At 41.7% G+C, this 10,823-nt stretch overlaps 1 protein-coding gene across 13 annotated transcripts in view; it reads left to right on the forward strand.

Annotated features, from left to right (window-relative positions):
* The window catches only part of BCKDHB (branched chain keto acid dehydrogenase E1 subunit beta), a 290,535-nt gene that overhangs the window by 91,352 nt on the left and 188,360 nt on the right, over nt 1-10,823 (forward strand). For 12 of the 13 annotated variants that reach the window (XR_012157976.2, XR_012157977.2, XR_012157975.2 and 9 more), the window contains one exon: nt 10,543-10,653. The exons of the other annotated variant lie outside the window; for it this stretch is intronic. Coding sequence is in view for 8 of the 12 variants with exons in the window: in XM_078852125.1 (XP_078708251.1) it covers nt 10,543-10,653 (111 nt within the window). In the remaining 4 variants the exon portion in view is untranslated. The remainder of the gene's footprint in view (nt 1-10,542; nt 10,654-10,823) is intronic. 13 annotated transcript variants of the gene reach the window in all.

Genomic DNA, 10,823 nt, shown 5'->3' on the forward strand with positions numbered 1-10,823 from the left:
CGCCAGCAACAAAACCGGACTAAAGTCTGGTTTCCCTGGGCTACTTCCTACCACAATCTGGGCAGGGCAGGGGACTCCGTAGTCCAAGGGTCCTCTGTCTCCTCCGGGTACATTGTGGACAGCAGTCCCAGCAACTCCTCTCCAGGGTCCGTCTCCTCCGGGGCAGAGTGCTGCACAGCACAGGTTCAGTTCTGGAGTTCTCCATTGGGCTGGAGATGTCTGTCTCCTTCCCTAGCTCTAGCAAACTGAGCTGCAGGGCCTGCCTTGTCTACTTCCTGTCATACTCCAATGCTTCTGGCTTGGGGGATGGGGCTAGCGCGGCTCTGCCCACCAGAGTGTAGTGGTCCCACAGACTCATGCTTAGAGGGAGGCCACTGCCTCATTACATCTATAATCTCCATAGCTCTGTAGAACAGTGTTTTTGTATTTTCAGGCCACTTGATCTTCTTGGCACCCACTATAATACCTATTGGCTCTTGTGTGACACTGTCTTAATGCTTTTGACCATGTTCACCTGTCTCTCCAGCAGAAGAATGCTCTGTTTTTCCCTGGAGAGAGGGAAATATATTCCCTTCTGAGAATCTGTGTGAAAATTTCTCCCAGATAAAACTGTCAAAACTCAGGTCAACTCAGATTAAATCTGAAGCAGAATGTGTTAGTAATATTTCCAATACAGTGAAATCAGAAATAAAAGTAGTTTAAAGGTTATCTACAGCAATACTCTGAAAGCTGATGTTAGAGAGCTTATTCCTTCACTCTCCCACTTCCCTGGTCCTTCTCGCATGAACAGAGAGCAACAATACCCAAAGTCCGAAGGTGCAAACAATTCGATGTTTATTGGGGTGAACTTCCAGCAAGCTTAAATACAAGTTCCTTTTTCCTTATTTTCAAATCCCAACTTACTTCCTGTTTGCCCCTAATTTATATAGTAATATTCTTAGCTATACCTTAACCAATCATTCTACTGACATTTAACTAACCAATCCTAACATATTGTAACATGATTAGCTAACCAATTATATCCCACCACCTTAATTAGTTTACACCCAGCAAAATGAATTATACAGCAGACAGAAACAATCACAGAACCAGACAGATTATACAGACAAACAATAGCAAAGTGGGAACTATAATGTCAAAATACAGAAGTGAGGATTTGACATCCCAGCTATTGATAAGTGAGTTCTTGTCAGACAGGATGCTATCAAACTAAGTTTCCTTTTACATTTTCTAGGCACTTCCCTTTCTCTGGAGGTGATAGGAATACAATCCTGTCCTGATAGTGCCTGACAGCCCAATAGCACCTTATTTTAATGTGACTAGTTTGGAATGTCAGGATGTGACTGTTCGCTTCCTAGCTTATGACTGCCTCTGCTGCTTAGCCAAAGGACTTAGCCTAAGAACAGGGCCTCAAACTGTCACAGTAAGAGAAGGCCCTTACACCAGCAGACAGTGATTTTGATTCTTTCTTTTATACCTCTAGAACTAGCCAAGTGATAAGAATACCCCTAAATTCTTAAAGGACAGGCCTTTGCAGACAGGCCTGAATATCTATATCCTAACAGGTTTCAGAGTAACAGCCGTGTTAGTCTGTATTCGCAAAAAGAAAAGGAGGACTTGTGGCACCTTAGAGACTAACCAATTTATTAGAGCATAAGCTTTCGTGAGCTACAGCTCACTTCCTCAGATGCAACTATCCTAACAGCTGACTCTGAGGATTAGAGAGAGAAATATTCCAGGTTTACCTAACATGTAATATTGTAGAGAACAGTCTGGCTGCCGACAGTGTATCAGGACTATACTACTTTCAGAGTTTCATCTCTTTAGAGAAACAAGTGTCTTGGGCCTTGCAAAATCTAGTCCAAATATAAACTGGAGGTTCTTTTGATCTGAATAATGATTAATAATACTTAGCACTTTGAACATGTAGAGCACTATAAAAGTGCTTTGCAAGCATTCACTAATCTTTACAACATCCGATGTGAAACAGGAGATTTTGCTTTTAGCTGCGCTGAAAAAAGAGAGGAAAAAAAAGCTTGCCGCACCTAGGACAGAGATATGCAGAGGAAAACAGAGGGGTTGAAAAATATCGTGAAAATCGCCTCTCCAAATTTACATCATAATGGGGGTGACGGTATCATAATGCTTTAACTTAAATAAAACAGTAGTTACTTGTAGAATTAAGGTTTTAGATAAGTAATAATTAATGATAGTTAAAAATCCAAAATGGTGCCAATGATGATTCTCTGTTAGAAAACATCAAAATGGAGGACACAGACTAAGTTGACCAATGGCAGATAAGAGATAGGGGTGAAATAGAGTTCAACAGGCATGACTCACCTTCCTCTCAAAAAATGCCTGAAGGGTGGAATTAGGACGAAGACTTATGCTAATACCTAGAAGGAGATTTAGACGATATGAGGGTTTAGGCTAATAAATTCAAGCTGATTGGCTGAGCTGGTATAATTAGGCAGGGAGGTTCTATGCTAATTTCTAGTTTTGGAAAAGCAACAAATCATAGGAGACTAGGGACTGAATATAAGTCTGACAACCAGCAGACTGATGAGTGAGTGAGTGTGTGGAATCAAGCAGAGAAGATCAATCAGCAAGGAGAAGAGAAGCAGCTACCTGAAGAAGCAGCAGCAACTGAAGCGTCTGTGGCAGCTAGAGACTTCTAGAAGGCAGCACCCACAGAAGCAGTCTGAAGGGGTAACTGGAGAGAGCAGTAGCAGCAACATGATGATGTCCCAACTCAAAGGAACAAAAAAGTCTGTCCTTCCCAGAATCAATCCTCTGAACTTCTTTTCCCCACTTCTGGGATCTGCAGAGTTCATCCTCACTCTGTCGCACAGGGCTGCCTCCCAGGGCTGGTTCCTCCTGAACCACCGACCCTCAGGACAACCCCTTCCTGCAAGCCCCTTTATTATTCCTTTCCCTTTTAGTCTGAGCCTTCTTCCATAGCCAAATATTTCCTAGCCTTCCCCTCTTTTTTTCAAGGCTTAACTCCCAGCCCTCACCCAGTCCTGCCCTTCTCTCAGGGCCCGGTGCTAAGGGGTGTTCCCTTCACCTGCAGCATAGCTTTTCTTCCCAGCTTTCTCCGACCCTGGCTAGGATCCCAGGGCTTTCTCTTCCCTTGGGTTTCCTCCTCACTCCTCTCTGTTCCCAGACAGTGATTGCAGATACTCCCCCTGCAGTTCCTTTCTGCTACAAATGTGCTCTCTTTCTACTAAACAGCCTGCTTCTGCTCAGCTGCGCTCTATGATCACTTAATCCTTGTTCCTCCTCCAGATGCAGCCTGGTATGTTAATTGGCCTCTCAGGCCCACATTAGCCCATTCAGGGCCTGTGTGGGGTACACACTCCAGCATAGGGAGAAAGAGTATTCTCACTCTAAAAGGAAATCTAGGTCTAGATCTTTCATGGGTCTTCAGCTCAGAAAAGCATACTAGCAAGTCTCTCACTTTGTAGCTTCTGTAGACCAAGGTTACTAAACACACCAGGGGCTTCTTCTGTTCTTCCACCCCACCCCACCCCATAAGTTCCCTGTCTTCCACCTTCCCGTTCCCTGTATATCAAGGATTTCCTACAAAACACTCCCCCCCATCTCTTCATACCAGTGGCTCTGTATGCCTCCCATTCCTACCTTGTCCACTGGCCTTCATTCCCTTTTCCCAAATTTCCCTCCTACCTTGTGTTCTGTGTTCACCCAGCCCCCCTCCCTATAGCAGCATCCTCTATTCTCACCCTGCCAGAGGCTCTGTGTGCACCTCTTATCCCCCTTCCCTCTCATGCTAGGGACTCTGCATCCCCCTCACCCTTACCAGTGCCCCCCCATTCTCCCTGCGTGCAGGACTATGTGCATGTCCCCATTTCCTCTTATTTTTTTGTCTGGGAGATAAGTTCATTCAGGATGTAAACATGTTAAACTCTGGGAGGATGAGCAGGGATATCTTTATGCTGGAAGGTGTTAATGGGTGCAGTCAACCAGTTATTTGATCTGTAGGCAGTTGCAGCTGTGCTTGATGCTGTTGCTCTACTAAACCAGATGACGGGCTCCACATGTCGCCCATTCCCTTCCATTTTTTGTTTTTCCCAAAAAATAATAGGGTTCTGGCCATTGATACCTAGAAAATTCCTGAAATTTTGGAACTAATTGAATGTGGCATGAAAAAGTTATGGTGTTACAGGCAGACAGACACAGAAATGCTGTCAAATTGAATGTAAGACTTTTGCAAAGTCAGCCAAAATCTCCACATTTAGCCTTGGGGAAGGGTGCTGCAAGGCCCAGATTGGGTCTTTCTGCAAATCACTCAGGCTTCAGTCACCAAGTCTGAGTGTAAAAAAATTGCCACGTGGCACTGAAGTGCATTGTACCAACTACCCTGATACTAAAGCCTTTCAACCAGAATTTTCAGTACCAAGGACTTGTACAGCACCCAGAGACGTTGGTACTGGTCTTGCCATTGCTTTTGGTCACTAAGGTACCCCCTTCGATACAGACTGCTTCACATACCTTGGTACCAAGTACACCTGTGGTACTGTCCAGAGGTTAGATTGAGGGTTTGCCTCACACCCCTGCCACATCAGCTGCACCACTCAAGGAGGAATACTCCTTTTTCTCAGCTTCTGAAAACAGTAGAGCCATTTCCCTCTCATTCCCTGGGATCTTTATCCATAGACCCATAGTCCTGTGGGAATTTAGTGTCATTACCTTTACTCTAGTTCTATACTTCACAGGATCCCTACCTAGGTATACTCCACCATGGCCCCCTTCTCCTTATGCTTATCAGTACCCTTGGCCCTGCTGGGCTCCATGGGGCTGTCAATCTGCAAGGAGGTCAGGCATGCTAGAGATCATGGTAGAAGGTGTGCAGGAGATGTCTCACAAGCTCATGGACATCTTGCATACCACCATGTAAGGTAATTTTAGCAGTGCCCATTAATAAAGATCTCCTGGACCTTGCAAAATTTCTCTGGCAGACAGCAGTATCTATTGCTCCAAGTCCAACTTGCAAACATGTAGATATTGACACTAAGTACCATCTACAGGGTTTCAGCAAATTTATTTACAGTCTGGCTCCAGTATCCCTCATGATGTTATTGGTCCACAAAAGAACAAAGCATCAAGGTCCTCCCAGATCAGCCCTATGTGACAAGGAGCCCTAAAAATTGCTCATATGCAAGCCTGCAGATGAGAATCGTAGTATTCCAGGTGGTGTTGGAGAAATATGACCATTTGGACTATGACTACATCTCCAAATTTGCTGATAAAATCCTGCAGAACCACAGGGAAGAATAAGTCTTTAATTTTAGAAGGCAGCTAATAGTACGTCCCACAGTTCTTGATGCATCAGATATTGTGGCCAGGTCTCTATGGCAACCTGATTACCATGAGAAGATTGTCCTGGCTCGAAGCTTCTGGCATTCCTAAGGAAGTAGAGGTTGCTATAGAAGACTTTCCTTTTGAGGGATGTAATTTATTCATTTTCAAGACTGATGCACTCTTACATCCTTTAAAGGACACCTGTGTCACCTTGAGATGTTTGGAGTTGTATACTCCTGCTTTAAACAGGAAACCAACTAGGCCCCAATCTTTTAATAGGCAGTCTTACTACGCTGAACATAGACATTCTGAGCCTTCAAGAAAGTGTCAAAGGCAAAAGGATCAGCATCCTCTGCACATCCAGCTTTGTCTTTGAGGCAGCAAATTTGACTTGTCAATTGGGAACTGTGTGCAACTTCTAGTGGATTGTTTTGTAATCCCCCAACCCCAACCAACTTTTTGGCAATCACCATTTTCATTTTTGTGGGGTTTGGAGTACTGTAATGACAGATTGTTGGGTTATGGAGATAATAGAACTAGAATACTCCATTCAATTCCACACACTTCCTATTCTGCATACCATTCCTCATTCCTTTTCCCAGCCCCCTCTCACAAGAGCATGCTACACAGGCTGGAAGTTGAGTCACTTCTGGCTCTCAGTACAGTAGAAATTCCAACAGAATTCAGAGGGAGGAGGTTTTACTCCCACTATTTTCTGATACCAAAGAAAAAGGTGCTGGTAATGCATTGATATTCACATTATCAGGTGAAATGATGCATTTACGGGTATTCAGTCCCTAAATGAGGAGAAAGGATTATAGCCTTTCTCCAAAGGTAAAATTAGCATGCTACCCTTTTTTATAATCAATTTTAATAATGCCCTTTATTATCATTAAATCTACCTTTCACCATATCTACATTTCTGCTCTCATAAAATATTTTTTGCTTTCCATTGGCTACTTAACATTAAGAATCATCTTAATTAATATCTGCATAAATACCATACCAGTAACTACCGATAAAGGTAGTGTTTTCCAAAATGTTAACATTTTATCTAAAACACTTGTAAAACCAGTTAGGACCATAACATGTTTACAACACAACCTAGGGTTATGGCCTAACTTATTTCTAACTTGCTGCTGAGTTTTTCACTTCACTTTACTTATATTTTACTGGGCCTCACTTGACTATTGTCAAGCCTGTTTTTAGGAAAGAGAGTTTTGGGCCTTGTCATAAAAATAAAGGGAAGGGTAACCACCTTTCTGTATACTGTGCTATGAAATCCCTCCCGGCCAGAGGCAAAACCCTTTCACCTATGAAGGGTTAAGAAGCTAAGATAACCTTGCTGGCGCCTAACCAAAATGACCAATGAGGAGACAAGATACTTTCAAAGCTGGAGGTGGGGGGGAAACAAAGGGTCTGTCTGTCTGTGTGATGCTTTTGCCGGGAACAGATCAGGAATGCAGTCTCAGAAACTCTGTTAAATTAGGAAGTAATCTAGCTAGAAATGCATTAGATTTCCTTTTGTTTAATGGCTGGTAAAATACGCTGTGCTGAATGGAATGTATATTCCTGTTTTTGTGTCTTTTTGTAACTTTGCCTAGAGGGATTCTCTATGTTTTGAATCTGATTACCCTTTAAGGTATTTACCACCCTGATTTTACAGAGTTGATTCTTTTACTTTTTCTTTAATTAAAATTCTTCTTTTAAGAACCTGATTGCTTTTTCATTGTTCTTAAGATCCAAAGGTTTGGGTCTATGTTCACGTGTACAAATTGGTGAGGATTTTTATCAAGCCTTCTCCAGGAAAGGGAGTGTAGGGCTTGGGGGGATATTTTCGGGGAAGATGTCTCCAAGTGGGCTCTTTCCCTGTTCTTTGTTTAACACACTTGGTGGTGGCAGCATAGGGTTCAAGGACAAGGCAAAGTTTGTACCTTGGGGAAGTTTTTAGCTTAATCTGGTAAGAATAAGCTTAGGCGGTCTTTCATGCAGGTCCCCACATCTGTACCCTAGAGTTCAGAGTGGGGAAGGAACCTTGACAGGCCTGCTTACATTTGAACACATTTCTGTATAAACACAAGCCAGCATCATCTGTATAGGCTACACTGAGAAAGGGAAGAGTTAGTTATCTGTACCTTGATGACTGGCTCAGCTGAGGGATATCAGCAGACTCTCCAGCTCTGTGCATTACTAGGATTCCAAATCAGTTAGGAAAAATGGATTCTTGTCCCTGTTAAAAGAATAAAACTTCATAGGAGCAGTTTTGGACTCAACAACAAGGGTTACCTGCCTTAGGAAAGATTCAGCAACATATTAGATTTAGTCAATCAACTGAAGGCACATTCTCAAACATCAGTGAGAACTTGCCTCAGGTTTCTAGGCCACATGGCTTTCTGCATCTCTGTAATTCAGCATGCCAGATTTCACCTTCACTGCGTGCAATGGTTTTGAAGTCAGTATATCATCACATCAGACATAACCAAAGAAGAAACCTGCACTTTCATCTTTAAATTGGTGGAAGGATCCTGAGATATTTTGCAAGGGTGTGCCCTTCTCTCCACTGTTACCATCCAAGATCTAGAAACAGATACCTCCCAATCTGGGATGGAGGACTCACCTGGACTACTTACAGATTGAAGGTCTCTTTTCTCATCAAGTGCATCTGGTCTTAATTGCACGTAAACATTCTGGAGTTGCAAGCAATTTTGTCATGTTTGCGTAGCATTCCTTCCAGTGCTCGAAGGATCATCTGTTTCGGTCTTGATGGATAACAGTAAATCACTGTTTTTCAGAAACTGACAAGAAGCAAGATTCACTCCTCTTTGTCAAGAACTGCATCATGAAACTGTTGTATAAAACATAAATCTAGCATCTTTCCGCCGACCAGGTCTACAAAATGTGCTGGCTGATTGTAAAAGTGCCTGGTGAGGCAAATGGTCACTAATGGCCAGTAAAGGATGCCACCATCCAAGAAATATTTGCTGATTGGGGTCAGTCCTCCATAGATCTGTTTGCAACAATGAACAAAAGAAAATGTTGCGAGTTCTGCTCCAGAGGATGTGAAGACCAAGGTTCTGTAGCATATGCACTTCTGATTCACTGGTCCTCAGTTTATTCTCCAGTTCCTCTAATCCCAAGAGTAATCAGAAAACTCAGATAGATCTTGGCTAAAATGATAATGCTGGTAAAATGTATCAGCCTGGCTGAGCTGGTTTTCATTCTCAGACCTAATTAATCTCTTCTTCACTCTCCATTTAACAGCCATATTAGCTAATCGCCCTCTGATTCAAAGGTACTCAGTTTTCGCTTATTCTACATTAGCTAAATTCCTGAAGAGCGTTATCAGGGTTTATCCCCTAATCAGACTACTTTTGGATCAAAGCATTGTACTAATTGGATTGATGGAACCAATTTTTCAGCCTGTAGCTATGTGCTATTTTTCACCGGTTCGTCAGAACAAGGTTTTTGGTGGTAGTAATATTTGCTAGAAAGGTGGGCGATATTCAGGCCCTTATTGCAGGATTGCCTTATAGGACAGTTTCTGCCCAAATTTCTACTAAAAATAGTTTCTGATTTTCCATCTCAAATTAGTGATTCACCTCACTGTTTTCCTCTCCAAGTCATACTCTGGTAAAAGGGAAGCTAAGCTACACACTTTGCATGCACATAGTGCTGCCATGCTACCTAGACCAAACTGGATCATTTAGGGCCTAGATTGTTTATAGTTTATGCAGAACGGATGAAAGATCAACAGATTTCAACTCAGACTTTCTAATTGGATTACAGGCTGCATTAGACTATGCTATGAATTAGTGAATGTAAACCTGCTGGAAGGAGTCACAGCCAAATCTGCCAGGTCTCAAGCAACCTCAGTAACTTCTTTGAGAAGTATATAGAAATATGTAGTCCATTTTCTTATGCATGTATTTGGAGCTCTACACAGGGACTCATTTTTTCTGTATTCTACATTGATTCAATGGAGTTTTGGCCAGTTAGTCCATCTTGAAACTAATCTCTAGATCTTCCTCACTGGTCAAACATTTTTCTTTAATATCATCCTCCACTCCATCTACGTTAATTTGAATATGATTGCTGTTTCTACATTCAGTCTAGATTGTGTGTGGTCTCATGTTACATAGCATGCAGTTTTTTTTCATGATTGTTAGGATACGTAGAGCTGATAAGAGAATAACCAAACTTGCTGGGTCATTTTTAATGCCATCTTAGTCCTTAAAGATGTAGGAAAAATCAAATTTGATCTAGAAAGGTGACAGTCAACATTTGACTTTCATTTATCCTTTTAATGTGCTAGCTGACTATTTAGTAGAGGAAGTGCATTGCACAAATCAGAGTTTTTAGGAACCTTCTGGTCTGAATTTGTAGAAATTTAAATTTGAAAACAAGTTTTCTCTACTTTTCTACCCCACAAACAAACACTTTATGTGGGTAATAATTTATAGGACGCGAAAAATGAATTCCCAGTCAGCTACTATGATGGTTACTTCTAGAGTCAGAATATTTGCTAGCTACTATAATGCTTGTTTTGTGAAAGGCTGTACACACATTAAAGGGTTTGTAGACGAAAAGCTAGAAGTTGATTTATAATATTTGCATTCAATGTTATGTTTTACCATTATAGAGTTGACCCATTGTTTGTCTGGGTGATCGTACAAATCAATGAAACACTCTTTGTAAAAAGGATGTCAGGAAGTGCATGCTGTTTCATATGTATATTAAGAAGCTCTTAAGAATATACTGCTAAATGGACTGCGTGAATAAATAATGAATGGTTTCAGAGTAACAGCCCTGTTAGTCTGTATTCGCAAAAAGAAAAGGAGTACTTGTGGCACCTTAGAGACTAACCAATTTATTTGAGCATAAGCTTTCGTGAGCTACAGCTCACTTCATCGGATGCATACTGTGGAAAGTATAGAAGATCTTTTTATACACACAAAGCATGAAAAAATGGGTGTTTACCACTACAAAAGGTTTTCTCTCCCCCCACCCCACTCTCCTGCTGGTAATAGCTTATCTAAAGTGATCACTCTCCTTACAATGTGTATAATAATCAAGTTGGGCCATTTCCAGCACAAATCCAGGTTTTCTCCTCTTCCTCCCTCCCCCCCCCCACAGACCCACTCTCCTGTTGGCAATAGCTATTTTTAAGTATCCCTTTAATTTTTCAGATAGTTCGGCAATTGCATCATCTTGCTTTTTCAGGTGCATGTTATTCGAGAGGTGGCAACCATGGCTCAGGAAAAGCTAGGTGTGTCCTGCGAAGTAATTGATCTGAAGACCATTTTACCTTGGGATACAGAGGCTGTTTGCAAGGTAGAAATATAATGCTACTTAATACATAAAACATTATTTTGGTTGATGTACCCATGAGTATCTACAATAATTTAATACTGAGGGTAATGGGGACAGCACTATATACATATACATATGTATATATAATTGAAGATTTATATTTGTTTGTAAATTATTATATGCACAGTAAA

Source organism: Lepidochelys kempii, chromosome 3 (genome assembly GCF_965140285.1).
Source record: "Lepidochelys kempii isolate rLepKem1 chromosome 3, rLepKem1.hap1, whole genome shotgun sequence".
Taxonomy (NCBI): domain Eukaryota; kingdom Metazoa; phylum Chordata; order Testudines; family Cheloniidae; genus Lepidochelys; species Lepidochelys kempii.